Here is a 14,650-nt window from a genome sequence, read left to right on the forward strand (position 1 = left end):
ACAATCTTTATGCTCTCCTTATAAGCGAGGAGATTCATCTCAAATCTGCGGCGCTTAAATTTCCCAAAGCGCCAGATACTCAAGCAGCTCTGTTCACATACAGAGGACGCGGACGTCGTGGTCGCGGCAGACAAATTCCTGAGACCGACAGAAATCATATGACAACTTCCTCAAGCAAATCGACATGAATCATATGTCAAATTTGCAAGAAGAAAGGTCATCAACATGATGCTTGCTGGCATCGGCTCAATCCGAACTACATACCAAATCAACAATCTGCAAAACAATCATGTTGCAAATCTATTTTTTATGGCTTATGTTTTGATGATTGACAAACACTATGTCTCTTGGACTACTTGTTGCTTCTAACTTTTCAGGAATCAGAGATCAGACGATCAAGAAGGAGCCAAGTTCAGGATTGCGTAGGTTTAGGGTTGAGTCAGTCTGTACTTTTGATTTTCACCTTTTGAGTCTACTTGCAATGGTCAAAGAGACTGATGCTAAGTAACCCTACACACACACACTTGAGGGGTTTAGAATTTCTGTTTTTGCCCACATCGGCCCGGCCGATATTTATATCGTCTGGGACGATCAGCTTAAAACAGAAGTCTAAGTGAGGATTCTTAATTAAGGCAGCCGTCATTAACATATCGGCCTGGACGATACGTGTATCGGCCAGGACGATAAGCTCAAAATAGAAAGAAGTAGCCGCCATAGACAGTTAAGGTATACTGTATTTTTAAATTATCGGCCAGGACGATCCAAGGATCGGCCTGAACGAAATTACCAAATTATGCCTTAATTGATCAGGAAATCAAGGGAGTAATTAAGGATGATTGATACAATCATATCGTCCTGGACGATCGCAGGATCGGCCAGGACACCATTACTCGCACTCTGCTTCAGCAGTCGGGGCTACCAAATTCATACTGGCTTGATGCAGCTCTCACTGCAACATATCTTATAAACCGGCTGTCGTCCTCCAACATTGCGAAATTGACTCCGCTCCAACGAATGTTTAGCATCTCACCATCTTACGCACATCTGCGTAATTTTGGTTGTGAATGCTACCCTCTACTCCCTCCGACACAGCGTAACAAACTTACTCCTACCTCTGCTCGTTGTATCTTTTTAGGATACTCAGACACTATGAAAGGTTACCGGTGTCTGAATACAGACAATAAAACGGTGGTTATTTCTCGTCATGTTCGATTTAACGAAAGTGTGTTTCCTTTTAAAAATATACTCTATGCAGGAAATCCAATACACATTAACATTTCGCCGTCCTTACTTCAACCCACCTCCATTCTTCCACCTAAGGAGGCGACCCTCTCTTCTCATACATTGCAGCCTCTTCCGGCACAACCAAACAGACATAATCAGCCAATTATCTCTGTCCAAGAACCATCTGCGACTCAAGGTGTTCCCGACCACAATGCGGCTCTTGCTCCTCAGCCAACACATCATATGACCACTCGCCTGAAGACCGGCTCACTTAAGCCAATAAACAAGCTCAATTTGATACACACAGAACATACATATACTGATCCCACATCCTTTTCTGAAGCCAGCAAACATATTGAATGGAGAAAGGCAATGGAAGAAGAATTCTTCGCTTTACAAAAACAGGGAACCTGGGAACTTATTGCACCTCCAACAGACGCATCAATCATTGGTTCAAAATGGACCTACCAAAAAAAATCAATTCGGACGGATCTATTGCACGATTCAAAGCTCGGTTGGTTGCACAAGGAAATCAACAAGCATACGGTTTGGACTATAGAGATACCTTTAGTCCGGTAGCTAAGCTACCAACTATTAGAATTTTATTTACCATTGCATTATTTCACAAATGGGCGGTTCACCAATTAGACGTAGCAAATGCTTTTTTACATTGCGAGATCAATGAAACCGTATATATGAAACAGCCGAAAGGCTTTGAAGATTCTACCTACCCAAATCACGTCTGTCGTCTACGCAAAGCTATCTACGGGTTAAGGCAGGCACCGCGCCAGTGGTACACCACATTTACAACTTATCTTCTAAAGCTCGGCTTCACTCACAGTCAAGCGGATCCATCACTGCTTCTTCTCCATCGGAATCACATTCAAATTTATCTGTTAGTCTACGTTGATGATATACTAATAACATGTAATGACAATAAGCTTATGATAGCGCTCGTCAATCAACTAAAATCTCAATTCACCATGAAGGATCTCGGAACAGCTCATCAATTCCTTGGACTCAAAATCGATACTCACTCAGATAAGTATTTCATGTCTCAATATGTTTATGCTCAATCCATTATAAACATTGCCGAATTGCAGAAATGCAATTCGGTAGCTAATCCATGCGCAAATAAAATGCCAGTTATTTCATCAGACGCTACACCCTGCTTTACTCAAACGGTCTAACGTCAAATAATTGGATCCCTTCAATACTTGACATTAACGCGTCCCGACATCGCATACGCTGTTAATATGCTCTCTCAGCACATGCATAACCCGGAGATTCATCATACTGTCCTGCTAAAGAAATTAATCAGATATATCAAAGGCACAATTGGATTCGGTCTACCAATTACGCGATCAAATCTTCTTCTTCGCACGTTCTCTGACGCCGATTGGGCTTCGGATCCTCTCACTCGCAAGTCGACTTCAGGTTTCTGTACGTTTCTTGGAGACACATTAGTTTCATGTACAGTAAAGAAACAGCCAACAGTTTCGAGGTCCTTAACAGAATCCGAATATAGAGCCTTGGCATTTGCCACTGCAGACACAATTTGGATAAAACGACTACCGGCAGGCTTCCGCATTGTTCATAATTCTCCGGTGGATATCTTCTGTGATAATACATCCACGATAGCTCTGGCGAACAATCCCGTATTTCACGCAAGATCTAAGCATATAGAGATTGATCAACGCTTTGTTAGAGATCACATTCAAATGGGCACAATTCGACTGATGCCGATCAGCACTGTGGATCAAGTCGCTGATATACTCACCAAACCGCTGGCGACTACCAGATTTCAGCTCTTAAGATCCAAACTAACCATCGGGCAAGATGGTTAGCTTGAGGGGGAATATTAAGACAGTTAAATACAATGTAAATTGTTTTCACATTTACTTCTTGTCAACCTATACCGGGCTGACACGTGTACCACACTACTCACTTTATTTGTATTTATAGCATCACTGTAGGCTCAAATGGATATACGAAATAATATTTCTTTCTTCTCTACTGTTCATCTTCTTCTTCTTGCATCTCATCTTCTTGGGTAGATGAGTTTCTACAGATGTTATTTGTATGGCTGCATATATTGAACTTTTTTTCCTCTAGTTTATGTTGAATTCCTTTTTGTTACATTTGCGGGGTCTTTTTACTCAATTGTTGGGAAAAACTCGTGTGATTCATGGTATTTCAAAAGCTGAATTTCCTTGGATATCATAATTTTGAAGTTTGTTCAAGCTCATCAGGTGAATTGACGTTCATTACTATAATTTATTTTCTTGTTTCTCTATTAACACTGATATCTTTCTTTTTTTGGGATGGTGGCAGTTGTTTCTTGTTTCTCTATTAACAATTATTGCGTCCTCCCACCTGACGTAGAGATACGTTCTCCCACCGCCAAAAAACTCGGTTTTTGCTCGGTATTGCTAGATATTATTTGATAATAACGAGAAATATCATCATGTGAAGACCAATACCGAGTTATACCGAGCCATACCGAGCAATACAAAAAAATACCGAGTTTTTTCTAGGAAAAACTATGTATTTTTTTGTATTGCTCGGTATTGCTCGGTATAGCTCGGTATAACTCGGTATTGGTCTTCACATGATGATATTCCTCGTTATTGTTTGGTATTGCTCGTTATTTGCTAGGTATTTCTCATTTTTTAGCGCGATTTTAGCTCTTGGAGGATGTATCTCTACATCAGGTGGGAGGACGCAATAATTTTTCCTGGTTTAGGTACTACATATCTACATGAACGACTACAAGAAACAGTACAGTTGAATTGACCATTTATTTCCCTGAATATTGAATCAGAAGTTTTTTCTTTTAGGGTTTTATTGAGCTTGGAATCTACCCAAAAGATTTCAGCACAGGCACACAGAGATATTATAATACCCAAAAAAAATTTGTGAAAAAGTTTAATAGCTTAATTCAATTAACAGTTAAATCTAATTAAGTTACTGTAGCTGAATCCACTAAACCAGGCAAGGCATGCAAAGGGCTGATTTCTGAGAGTGAGATCATGCGGCTGGGATTGGTTGTAAATAGTAGTGGGAAAAGCATTAATATTAATATTTTATATTAAAATATAAGTTTATTCCAGCACTAAATCCTATTCCTTCATTCATTACCCCCACCCTACCCGACGTTCTCTGGAATTCGGAAGCAGGTGCGAACAGCAGGCCGTGAGATGCTGCGTGGCTGCGTTCAGGAGCAGAGGCTGCTTCGGCTAATTGCTGAACCCAGTTAAGGAAATAATAATAATAATAATAAGGAAGAAAAGGAGGGAAAGGAAAGGAAAAGAAAAGAGGAAGGAGGTTAGGGAGGGGGAAAGATTTTGGGTTGAATAAGGAAAAAGTGCATTTGAAGTAAATTTATAAGATTCTATTAAAGCTTGTCTTATTTTATTTGAATGCATTATAAATAGAAAAAAAAATGTATGTTTTAGGTTGTTTATAAAAGGAAAAGAGGCTGGGGTATTTCAGGTGAACAAATTTACCCGACTAACTTGGAGAATGAGGTGAGTTAGCCAATCTGTAGTATAGAAAAAAGTAACATTTTATATAATTTTTGCAGCATGTTTATCTAATTTTGGTAGCAATTATTTTCATATTAAGCAGGTTGATTGCTTACTGGTACACCTGATTTAGCAATTGTTAGTTGAGTTATTGGATATACATATGTTTACTGGATATTTATGTGTATATTATCGAAATGTGAAACTTATTGAAAAAGGAAAATAAAAAGGTAATTGTGAAGCTTATTGAAAGGTAAATAAAAAGATAAATGAGAAAAATTATATTATGGGGGTAGACCTGCACAAGTAAAGACAAAAGTCTTGATAAGATAAGCCTTATGGACCTTATAAAAGGTATCAGACTCTCTCTTCTAAAAAGTTTGAAATTTAGATCTAATCTTGATGGGATGAGCCCTCTCTCTTCTAGAAGTTAAAAATTCAGATCTAACCTTGAAGAGATGAGCGAGCTGTAAGTGTGTAAAAACTTATAGTCATCATCTTTATATAGTTTATAATTCTTATAGAAATTTATATATCACTTACAATTGAATACAAATTATATGTTTCTTATTTCTTGTATTATGGTTATGTATTTTATTGAGCTTTAACTCATTAACAGTGGTTGTACTACTTGAAATGAAAAAAAGCCCATAGTGTTATAGTCAGTGGTGGTTTAAGGCTAAATCAAATCTAAAGAAAGTGTAATTAGACTTAGAAATGAAGTAGGATGAGATTAAATGAATATAGTTTATATAGAGCTATAGGTTGGATTGAATTGTGCATTCATTCTAATAAAGTTGAACAAGCATACATGCATAATATAGTTTAATGATTTAAAATAATCACATGTATTATATAAATGGTCTATCACATCAGACTTTGTCAACTCACTTGTATTCAGAAGCAATTCAGAAGTGGAAGATTTCGCAGTTTTGTTGTTTATGTTATTGGATCAGGAATGTTTCTTTGTGGAAAAAGTGTGAACTCTTTGTTATCTTTAATGAAAGAATATGTGTTCTTTTCTCTATTGTGTATAGTTTTATGATCATACTGTCATGGACAAACTTTATTAAAATAAAAGAGTACAATGGATAGAACTTAAACCAAACTTTATTAAAATAAAAGCAAATAACTAAAACTTCAAAATCCAACAAGAAAACACTTAAGATATTTTAAGGAAATAAAAAAAAAAATAAAAGACGCTATCCTCAGACAACCGTCGGAGCGGGTTCCTCACATGCATCGAATTGTAGGGTAAATAAGATAAGTACATAAGACTAGCAAACCGATGGTCCACCACTGCAAGATTGTCCAATTTCTCTAACAAATGCTTCCAAATCAACCAAGACACGACACCCTAAAGTTGCTTCACTTTGAGAAGAAGGATACAGATGGAGTGGCACTTGCGGAGAGACGAAAGATGTTAGAAGCCGAGACGAAAGGTTGGAAAGAGCTCGCAAGATTTCCGGAGGGGATGAGAAAGAAGGCGGACAAAGCTCGCAAGCTTTTCCAATAACCCGCAGGTCAATAGAAATTTTGCTCACAATAATCAACTCCCTTCCTTCGCAACATCTTCTCATATTTATAGGCAAGGTAGGGGAATGCCAAAAGTCACACATATTAATTTTCCACAAGAACCTAAGCACCATATTTCCCAAATGCTTTTTTCGGAAAACAGCCCAGCATAAAAACCCGAAGTAGCAGCTACAGGAATCAAGGAGGCTTCACGGAACCAAGGAGCCAACATCACGGGAAACCACCCAGGCTCGGAAAACTAGTAGCCGGACGGATTTCAAAAAGGCAAAGCACGGAAAACAGTAACTCCCCTCATGAATTTTAATGCATAGAATTCAGCCAACATTAAAACAAGCCACGATTTTCCAAGAGACAAGAAGAAAGGGGAAGGAGAAGGGACAAGTCCACCCCATAAATGAATCCTTCATAATGAGCTACCTTTTGGACAATAATGAGCTACTAAACTTCAGCTCAAGCAACTTAAGAGAATGAGCTCCATCCAAACCTCCTCCAATCAACCCGTGAACCAGCAGTAGTAAATGCACCAATCAAGCCAGCAAACCAAAGGTCTACCAAGCCTCATGCACAACCTACTATGATCATTGGATGCTTTCCAATCATTGGATAGCTAAAAAAAGAAAAGAACATAAAATATAATATTGTTCAAATAAAAATAAAATTACAGAAACATTTGATAGCATCAATTCTCCCTTGGTGGAAAATTCTCATCTCCTTATGAGAAGGTATCAGCAACTCGTTCATAAAGCCCTAAATTTCTTTTTTTTAGATCAGCAGCATTAATCCAAGTACAATCAGTCAATGGTCAATTACTCCATTTGACCAACAACTTCTTGTGTTCCCCATGTCTTGTTTTAGTGATTTTCATATCTATCACATCTTCAATTTGATCTTCTGACTTTACCAAAGGAGCAGAGAATGGTAAAGTTTCAATATCTACGAAATCGTCAGAATCTCTTTCATACAAAGACAGGTCAGAAACATTAAAAACAGGAGAAGTGCCAACAGTATTTGGTGAATCCAGCAAATAGGCATTAGTTCCTAATTTTCGAATTACACGAAAGGGGCCAATTTCTTTCTGCTTAACTTTTTAAAAGTGCCAACAAGAAACCTTTGGCGACAAAAGTAAGCCATAACTAAGTCACCCACATTGAAATTTACTTTTTTTCGATGTTTATCAGCAGTGAACTTATATTTAGCAGTAACATTTTTGAGCTTTTCAAAAACCTGTTGTTGGATAGTCTTTATATGGTCAAATGTTTCAAAAGCTTCAGCACTAATTTTTTTAGATAAAGATAAGGAATTTCTATCCAAAATATGAGGAATAGGTTGCCAATAAATAATCTCAAATGGAGTTTTGCCAGTAGAAGGATTAACAGATTATTGTAAGCAAACTCAGCCTGAGGCAACACTAAATCCCATTGAGACGGTTTTTCTTCGGCAAGACATCTTAATAGATTTCCCAAGCTTCTATTGACTACTTCAGTTTGCCCATCAGTTTGAGGATGATAGGCGCTACTATATTGAAGAGTAGTTCCTAGTTTTGCCCATAGAGTTCTCCAAAAATGACTTAAAAATCTAGTGTCACGATCTGAAGTAAAAGTACGAGGAATACCATGCAGACGAACAATTTCTTTAAAAAATAAATCAGCGATATAAGAAGCATCAGAAGTTTTCTCACAGGGAATAAAATGTGTCATTTTACTAAATCGATCCACAACCACAAAAATAGAGTCAAATGTTCGAAGAGTAACCGGCAAGCCTAAAACGAAATCCATAGAAATATCCTCCCAAGGTTTGTTTGGAATAGGCAGAGGAGTATACAAACCAGAATTTTGTGTAGTTCCTTTAATAGCTTGACATACCTTACATTGTTTAACCAGTTTAGCAATGTCCTTTCTCATGTGAGGCCAGAAATATTTTTCTTCAACTAAAGCAATTGTTTTTCCTTGTCCAAAATGTCCTCTCAAACCTCCACTATGCAATTCTTTCACAAGTTGTTCTCTTAATGAACCTTTTGATATGCAAAGTCTAGTTCCTTTGAATAAAAAACCTTGATGCATCACAAACTGAGCAGAAGGATCAGTTCCAGAAGCAAAACAAGCATCCCAAATATTTTTAAAATCATAATCATTTGCATAAGTATCTTTCAAAAATTCAAAAGAAGTAACAGTCGGAAAAACAATTATTAACAAGTGAGACCTTCGACTTAAAGCATCAGCAACCTTATTTAAAGCCCCAGTCTTATGTTTTATGAGAAAAGAGTATTCTTCTGTAAAAGAAACTCATTTGGCGTGTCTTTTGTTCAGATTTTTTTTACCCCAGAAATCGTAAAGCCTTATGATCAGTGTTTAAAATAAATTCTCGATGAATTAAATAACATATCCAGAATTTCAAAGCTTGAACAATAGCATAAAATTTCAAGTCATAAGTAGAATATCTAGATCGAACGTCATTTAATTTTTCACTAAAATATGCAATAGGCTTCCCTTCCTGACTCAAAACAGAACCAATACCAATATGTGAAGCATCACAATCGACTTCAAAAACCTTTTCGAAATTTGGTAGGCTAAGAATTGGAGTTTGACTCATTTTTAGTTTGATCAGTTGAAAAGTATTTTCAGCTTCAGGGGTCCAGTTAAAAGTTCCTTTCTTTAAGCAATCAGTGATAGGAGCAATGACAACACTGAAGTTTTTAACAAATCGATGATAAAAAGATGTTAACCCATGAAAATCTCTTTCCTCACTAATATTTTTAGGAATAGGCCAGTTTCTTATTGCTTCGATTTTCACAGTATCTACTTTGATTCCTTTAGTAGATATAATGTAACCCAAGAACGTCAAACTCGAAGTCAAAAAAAGAACATTTTTTTAAATTGATGTACAATTTTTGCTCTATCGAAGTTTTCAGAATCTCTTTGACATGTAAAAGATGATCACATTGGTGAATGCTGTAAATCAGAATATCATCAAAATACACAACCACAAATTTGTCAATAAAAGGTTGCAAGACATGATTCATAGTTCACATGAAAGTACTCGGAGCATTAGACAACCCAAAAGGCATAACAAGCCATTCATATAAGCCCTCTTTGATTTTAAAAGCAGTTTTCCATTCATCTCCAGGTCTAATCCTTATCTGATGATACCTACTTTTCAAATCAATTTTTGAGAATATTTTACCACCACTTAGCATATCAAGCATGTCGTCTAACCTAGGAATTGGAAACCAATATTTGATGGTTATTTTATTTATGGCTCGACTATCTACACACATTCTCCAAGTTCCATCTTTTTTAGGAGTAAACAAAGCTGGCACAACACAAGGACTTAGACTTTCCTGGATTAATCCCTTTTCTAATAGTTCAGACACTTGCTTAGAGAGCTCTTGATGTTCTTTTGGACTCATTCTGTAATGTGAACGATTTGGCAATGTAGGTCCAGGAATTAGATCAATATGATGTTGAATGCTTCTCATTGGGGGTAACCAGCTGGTAATTCATCAAGTATTAAAATAAAAGAGAACAATGGATAGAACTTAAACCAAACTTTATTAAAATAAAAGCAAATAACTAAAACTTCAAAATCCAACAAGAAAACACTAAGAGATTTTAAGGAAATAAAGAAAAATAAAAGACGTTATCCTTAGACAACCGTCAGAGCGGGTTCCTCACATGCATCGAATTGTAGGGTAAATAAGATAAGTACATAAGACTACCAAACCGATGGTCCAGCACTGCAAGATTGTCCAATTTCTCTAACAAATGCTTCCAAATCAACCAAGACGCGACACCCTAAAGTTGCTTCACTTTGAGAAGAAGGATACAGATGGAGTGGCACTTGCGGAAAGACGAAAGACGTTAGAAGTCGAGACGAAAGGTTGAAAAGAGCTCGCAAGATTTCCGGAGGGGATGAGAAAGAAGGCGGACAAAGCTCGCAAGCTTTTCCAATAACCCGCAGGTCAATAGCAATTTTGCTCACAATAATCAACTCCCTTCCTTCATTAAAACAAGCCACAGTTTTCCAAGAGACAAGAAGAAAGGGGAAGGAGAAGGGGCAAGTCCACCCCATCAATGAATCCTTCATAATGAGCTACCTTTTGGACAATAATGAGCTACTAAACTTCAGTTCAAGCAACTTAAGAGAATGAGCTCCATCCAAACCTCCTCCAATCAACCTGTGAACCAGCAGTAGTAAATGGACCAATCAAGTCAGCAAACCAAAGGTCTACCAAGCCTCATGCACAACCTACTATGATCATTGGATGCTTTCCCATTATTGGATAGCTAAAAAAAAAGAAAAGAACATAAAATATACTATTGTTCAAATAAAAATAAAATTACATAAACATTTGATAGCATCAATGTGCCACAACATTTTTTAGAATTGATTTGAGATCAAGGGAACTTCAAGTGAGGGTTAAAGAAGTAGAGGTAAGTAAGACAACTTTTGAGGCTATATATGATCATTTTGAGTTTTTAATCATGCGTTTTGGGTTGTTAAATGCTCCTGTTATTTTTATAGATATGATGGATTTGGTTTTCAAGGATTATATATACCAGTTTGTGATTATTTTCATTGATGACATTTTGATATACTCAAGACTTATGATAAGCATGCTGAGTATTTAAGGATAGTTTTGAAAATATTGGGGAAAAATCAGCTTTATGAAAAATATTCAAAATGTGAATTTTGGCTCAAAAATATTTTTTTTTTCTTACGGTATATTATTAGTGGTGAAGGGATTTCAGTAGATCCACAGAAGGTGAAAGCAATTTTGGAATGGCCCACATGAAATAATGTTATAGAGATTCGTAGCTTTTTGGATTTGGCTAGATATTACATAAGGCTTGTTAAGTGGTTCTCACAAATTTCCATGCCCTTGTCCAAGATGATGAGAAAATATGTTAAATTTGAATGGACTGCAAAATGTGAGAAGAAAAGATGTATCTGACTACAGCACCATTATTGACAACTCTATCACGAATAAAAGAATTTCAGATTTACAGTAATACTTTTTTGAAGAGTTTAGGATGTATTTTAATGCAGAACAAAAAGGTAATTGCACTTGGATTGAGGCAATTGAACCCACATGAAAGAAATTATCCTACTGATTATTTAGAGCTGGCAGTAGTGGTGTTTGCTTTAAAATTTTGGAGGCATTATCTGTATAGGATAAGATGTGAAATCTTTACTGATCATCAGAGCTTAAAATACATAATTTCATAGAAAGAACTAAACCTGAGGTAGAGAAGATAATTGAAGCTAATCAAGGATTATGATGTGGATATTCAGTATTGTTCTGAAGAAAGCTAACATTGTGTTCAATGCTTTCAGTTGCAAATCTACAAGAATGATGAATTTGTTGATTACTCAAGAGGTTCAGTTGATCAAGAAAATTGAGAATCTACAATTGGAGGTTAGAGATTTTAAAATTGTGAAATACTTACATCAGATGAAAGTAAAATCAACTTTAATAGATCGTATTAAAGAAGTTCAAAAGATTGATGGTGAGCATCCAAAATTATTGAAGCCGGCTCAGTAAAGGAAAAGATCAAAATCTTTTTGTTCATACTCATGAAATCATTAAGCATGAGTCTCAATTGTGGGTATCCAGTGATCCAGAATTAAAAATGGATATTTTGCAGGAAGCTCATCACTCTGGCTACACAACTCATCCAGGTGGTACCAAAATGTATAAATATTTGAAATTTACTTTCTAGTGGCTAGTTATGAAGAAACATGTTTGTTAAATATGTATATAAGTGTGAAGCTTGTCAAATTATGAAAGATGGACATCAGCGACCTAGTGGACTATTGCAATCACTACCTGTCCTGTGTGGAAGTGGGAAGATATTGTAATGGATTTTATTGTGAGATTTCTCAGATCCAGACAGGGGCATAACATCATTTGGGTGATTATTTATAGACTAACTAAAGCAGATCATTTATTGCCTATTAACCAAATTGTTCAGTAGACAAATTGACATGCTTGTATGTGAAGGAAATGGTTAGATTGTATGGTATCCCAAAAGTTATTGTTTTAGATAGAGATGGTCGATTCACTTCTAGGCCGTGGAAAAGCATTCATGAAAGCTTGGACACAAATTGATAGGAATGAGATATAGAAATATTGTATTCACTCAGATATTAGGTTTTGGTTTTAAATAATGTATTAACAATTTTTTTGGAGGTGATTGTTGAAGTGAGGTGAGGCACACCTCAAGGCACGCCTCTGTTGATTTGAGGCGTACGAAACTGGGTCGGAGCGTCCGCCTTGACGTGTTATACGGTTGAATTGCGCTAAGGCGCGGGCACGCCTCTAGTTGCGCAATTTTAAACCATGACATGTCCAAGATTAAAGCTCTTTACCTACTTTGGGCCACATACTTGCTTGAAGAGATTGAAGGATCTTAATAACCTTATATGCTGACCTTGTTGAAAAGAAAAATATAAAAAATATATTTTGATGAAGTTCAATTTTCTATTATTAGTCTGAACTTCAGATCAGATCACTAGATGAATCAACTTAAAACAAAAAACATCTATAAATGCATATCTGCAATAAGAGAACTCAATGTGTAAATATTTTGGGGCATAAATTAGGTTTCCCTCAAAAGTTTGTTGAGAAATAATCCTAAATTCCAAATGAATGCAGATTTCTAGAAATTGTTTTGTTTTATATTTGATATTTTGCTGTTAACATTCTATATAACTGCATATCTATGGTGCCTTTCTGCCAAGCTTATAGCCATTCATAATAAGAACTGTGTAATGAATTTTTCTCTGAACTTACGAGACATCGATCATTTCTATTTTATATCTCCATAATCAGTCTGATTTTTTCTGTCCTGGGCATTGGTAAATTACTACTCTTAGAATGAGAAAAATACATTTTCCAAACTCTGAATGCCTTGAAGGTTGAAGGCTGCCTGCTAACGGACAAAGGAATATTTCCCTGTTTCTGGCGAGCTCCCACTGATAATGACAAAGGAGGTGGTCCTTATAGCTATGCCTCAAGGTGGAAAGATGCTCTTCTGGATGATATTTTATTTCAAACAAATCATTGCTCAATAGATAAGAAGACAGATGATGTTCTCCTGGTTACAACTAGCTACTTTGGTGTTCCCAGAAACTATGATAAGGAGAGAAATTCCAGGAATGCGAGCAATAATAACTTGATACTTTTCAGAGTTGATGTGAGTTACTGGGTCTATGCATCTGGTGATCTAATCATTGATTACAAACTGAACCCCAACAGTGATCTTCCTCCTCTACCGCGCATCGGTGTAGTCTTCCATTTGGAACAATCATTGAATCAAGTCAGATGGTATGGCAGAGGGCCATTTGAATGTTATCCTGATCGAAAGGAAGCTGCTCATTTAGGCATATATGAAGCTAATGTGGCAGATTTGCATGTGCCATACATTGTTCCCGGTGAATGCTCGGGGCGAGCTGATATCAGATGGGTATCATTTCAGAATATTGGTGGATTTGGGCTCTTTGCTTCTGCTTTTGGCACATCACCACCCATGCAGATGAGTGCAAGCTACTACACTACTGCTGAACTCGATAGGGCTACTCATAATGAAGACTTGCTGAGAGGAAATCACATAGAGGTACATGAAAGCAACCTTCATTATTATTTTCTTCCACCACTTGTTCATATTCATTTGTATTCATATTATTTTATCTCTGTATTGATTTTCTTGTAAATTTTAGGTACATCTTGACCATAAGCACATGGGATTGGGTGGTGATGATAGTTGGTCTCCCAGTGTTCATGACGAGTACTTGGTTCATCCAATGCCTTATTCCTTCTCCATAAGGTTTTCTCCAATGCTTCCCTCTCAATCTGCAGAAGAAATTTACAGATGTCAGCTTCCACAATCATGATTTCCATTTCCAAAAAAACTTTATATTTATATTTCGTTTAGGGTTTATTTCCTTTGAACTTCATAATCCATTTGCTTATTTTTGGAAACTGAACAGTTGTGAGCAATACTAATTGGAAAATAAAATCATAAATATTCTGCATGTTATGAGAGTATTTATTTTCGCCTTCTACTTGAAACTGAAAATTTTCATTTGTCTAGAAGCGGCTAAATGACATAACCAATTAATTTGTTTTTTTGTTTGCTATTTTTTATTCAATATAATTATGATTGTGCAATGTGTTTGTGAAAAAAGGCTGATTACTATATGATTTAGGTTGAGATATGATACCTTCTATAGGAGGGTGGCCTAATAGGCTTTCTTTAAATATAAGGTTAATAGTGTGAATCCGATGCATAATATGATGAAAGGTATAAAGGGATATGATATAATTATGATTGGAGTGATGACTCTTATACATTATACCATCT

At 36.3% G+C, this 14,650-nt stretch overlaps 1 protein-coding gene across 6 annotated transcripts in view; it reads left to right on the forward strand.

Annotated features, from left to right (window-relative positions):
* LOC110101389 (beta-galactosidase) overlaps positions 1-14,415 on the forward strand; it is a 115,931-nt gene extending 101,516 nt beyond the window's left edge. For all 6 annotated transcript variants that reach the window (XM_028693346.1, XM_028693348.1, XM_028693345.1 and 3 more), the window contains 2 exons: positions 13,205-13,903; positions 14,007-14,415. In XM_028693346.1, the coding sequence (XP_028549179.1) occupies positions 13,205-13,903; positions 14,007-14,180 (873 nt within the window). In that variant the 3' untranslated portion in view covers positions 14,181-14,415. The remainder of the gene's footprint in view (positions 1-13,204; positions 13,904-14,006) is intronic.
* Positions 14,416-14,650: the final 235 nt, after the last annotated feature.

This window comes from Dendrobium catenatum, unplaced genomic scaffold, assembly GCF_001605985.2.
Source record: "Dendrobium catenatum unplaced genomic scaffold, ASM160598v2 fragScaff_scaffold_264, whole genome shotgun sequence".
Classification (NCBI taxonomy): Eukaryota; Viridiplantae; Streptophyta; class Magnoliopsida; order Asparagales; family Orchidaceae; genus Dendrobium; species Dendrobium catenatum.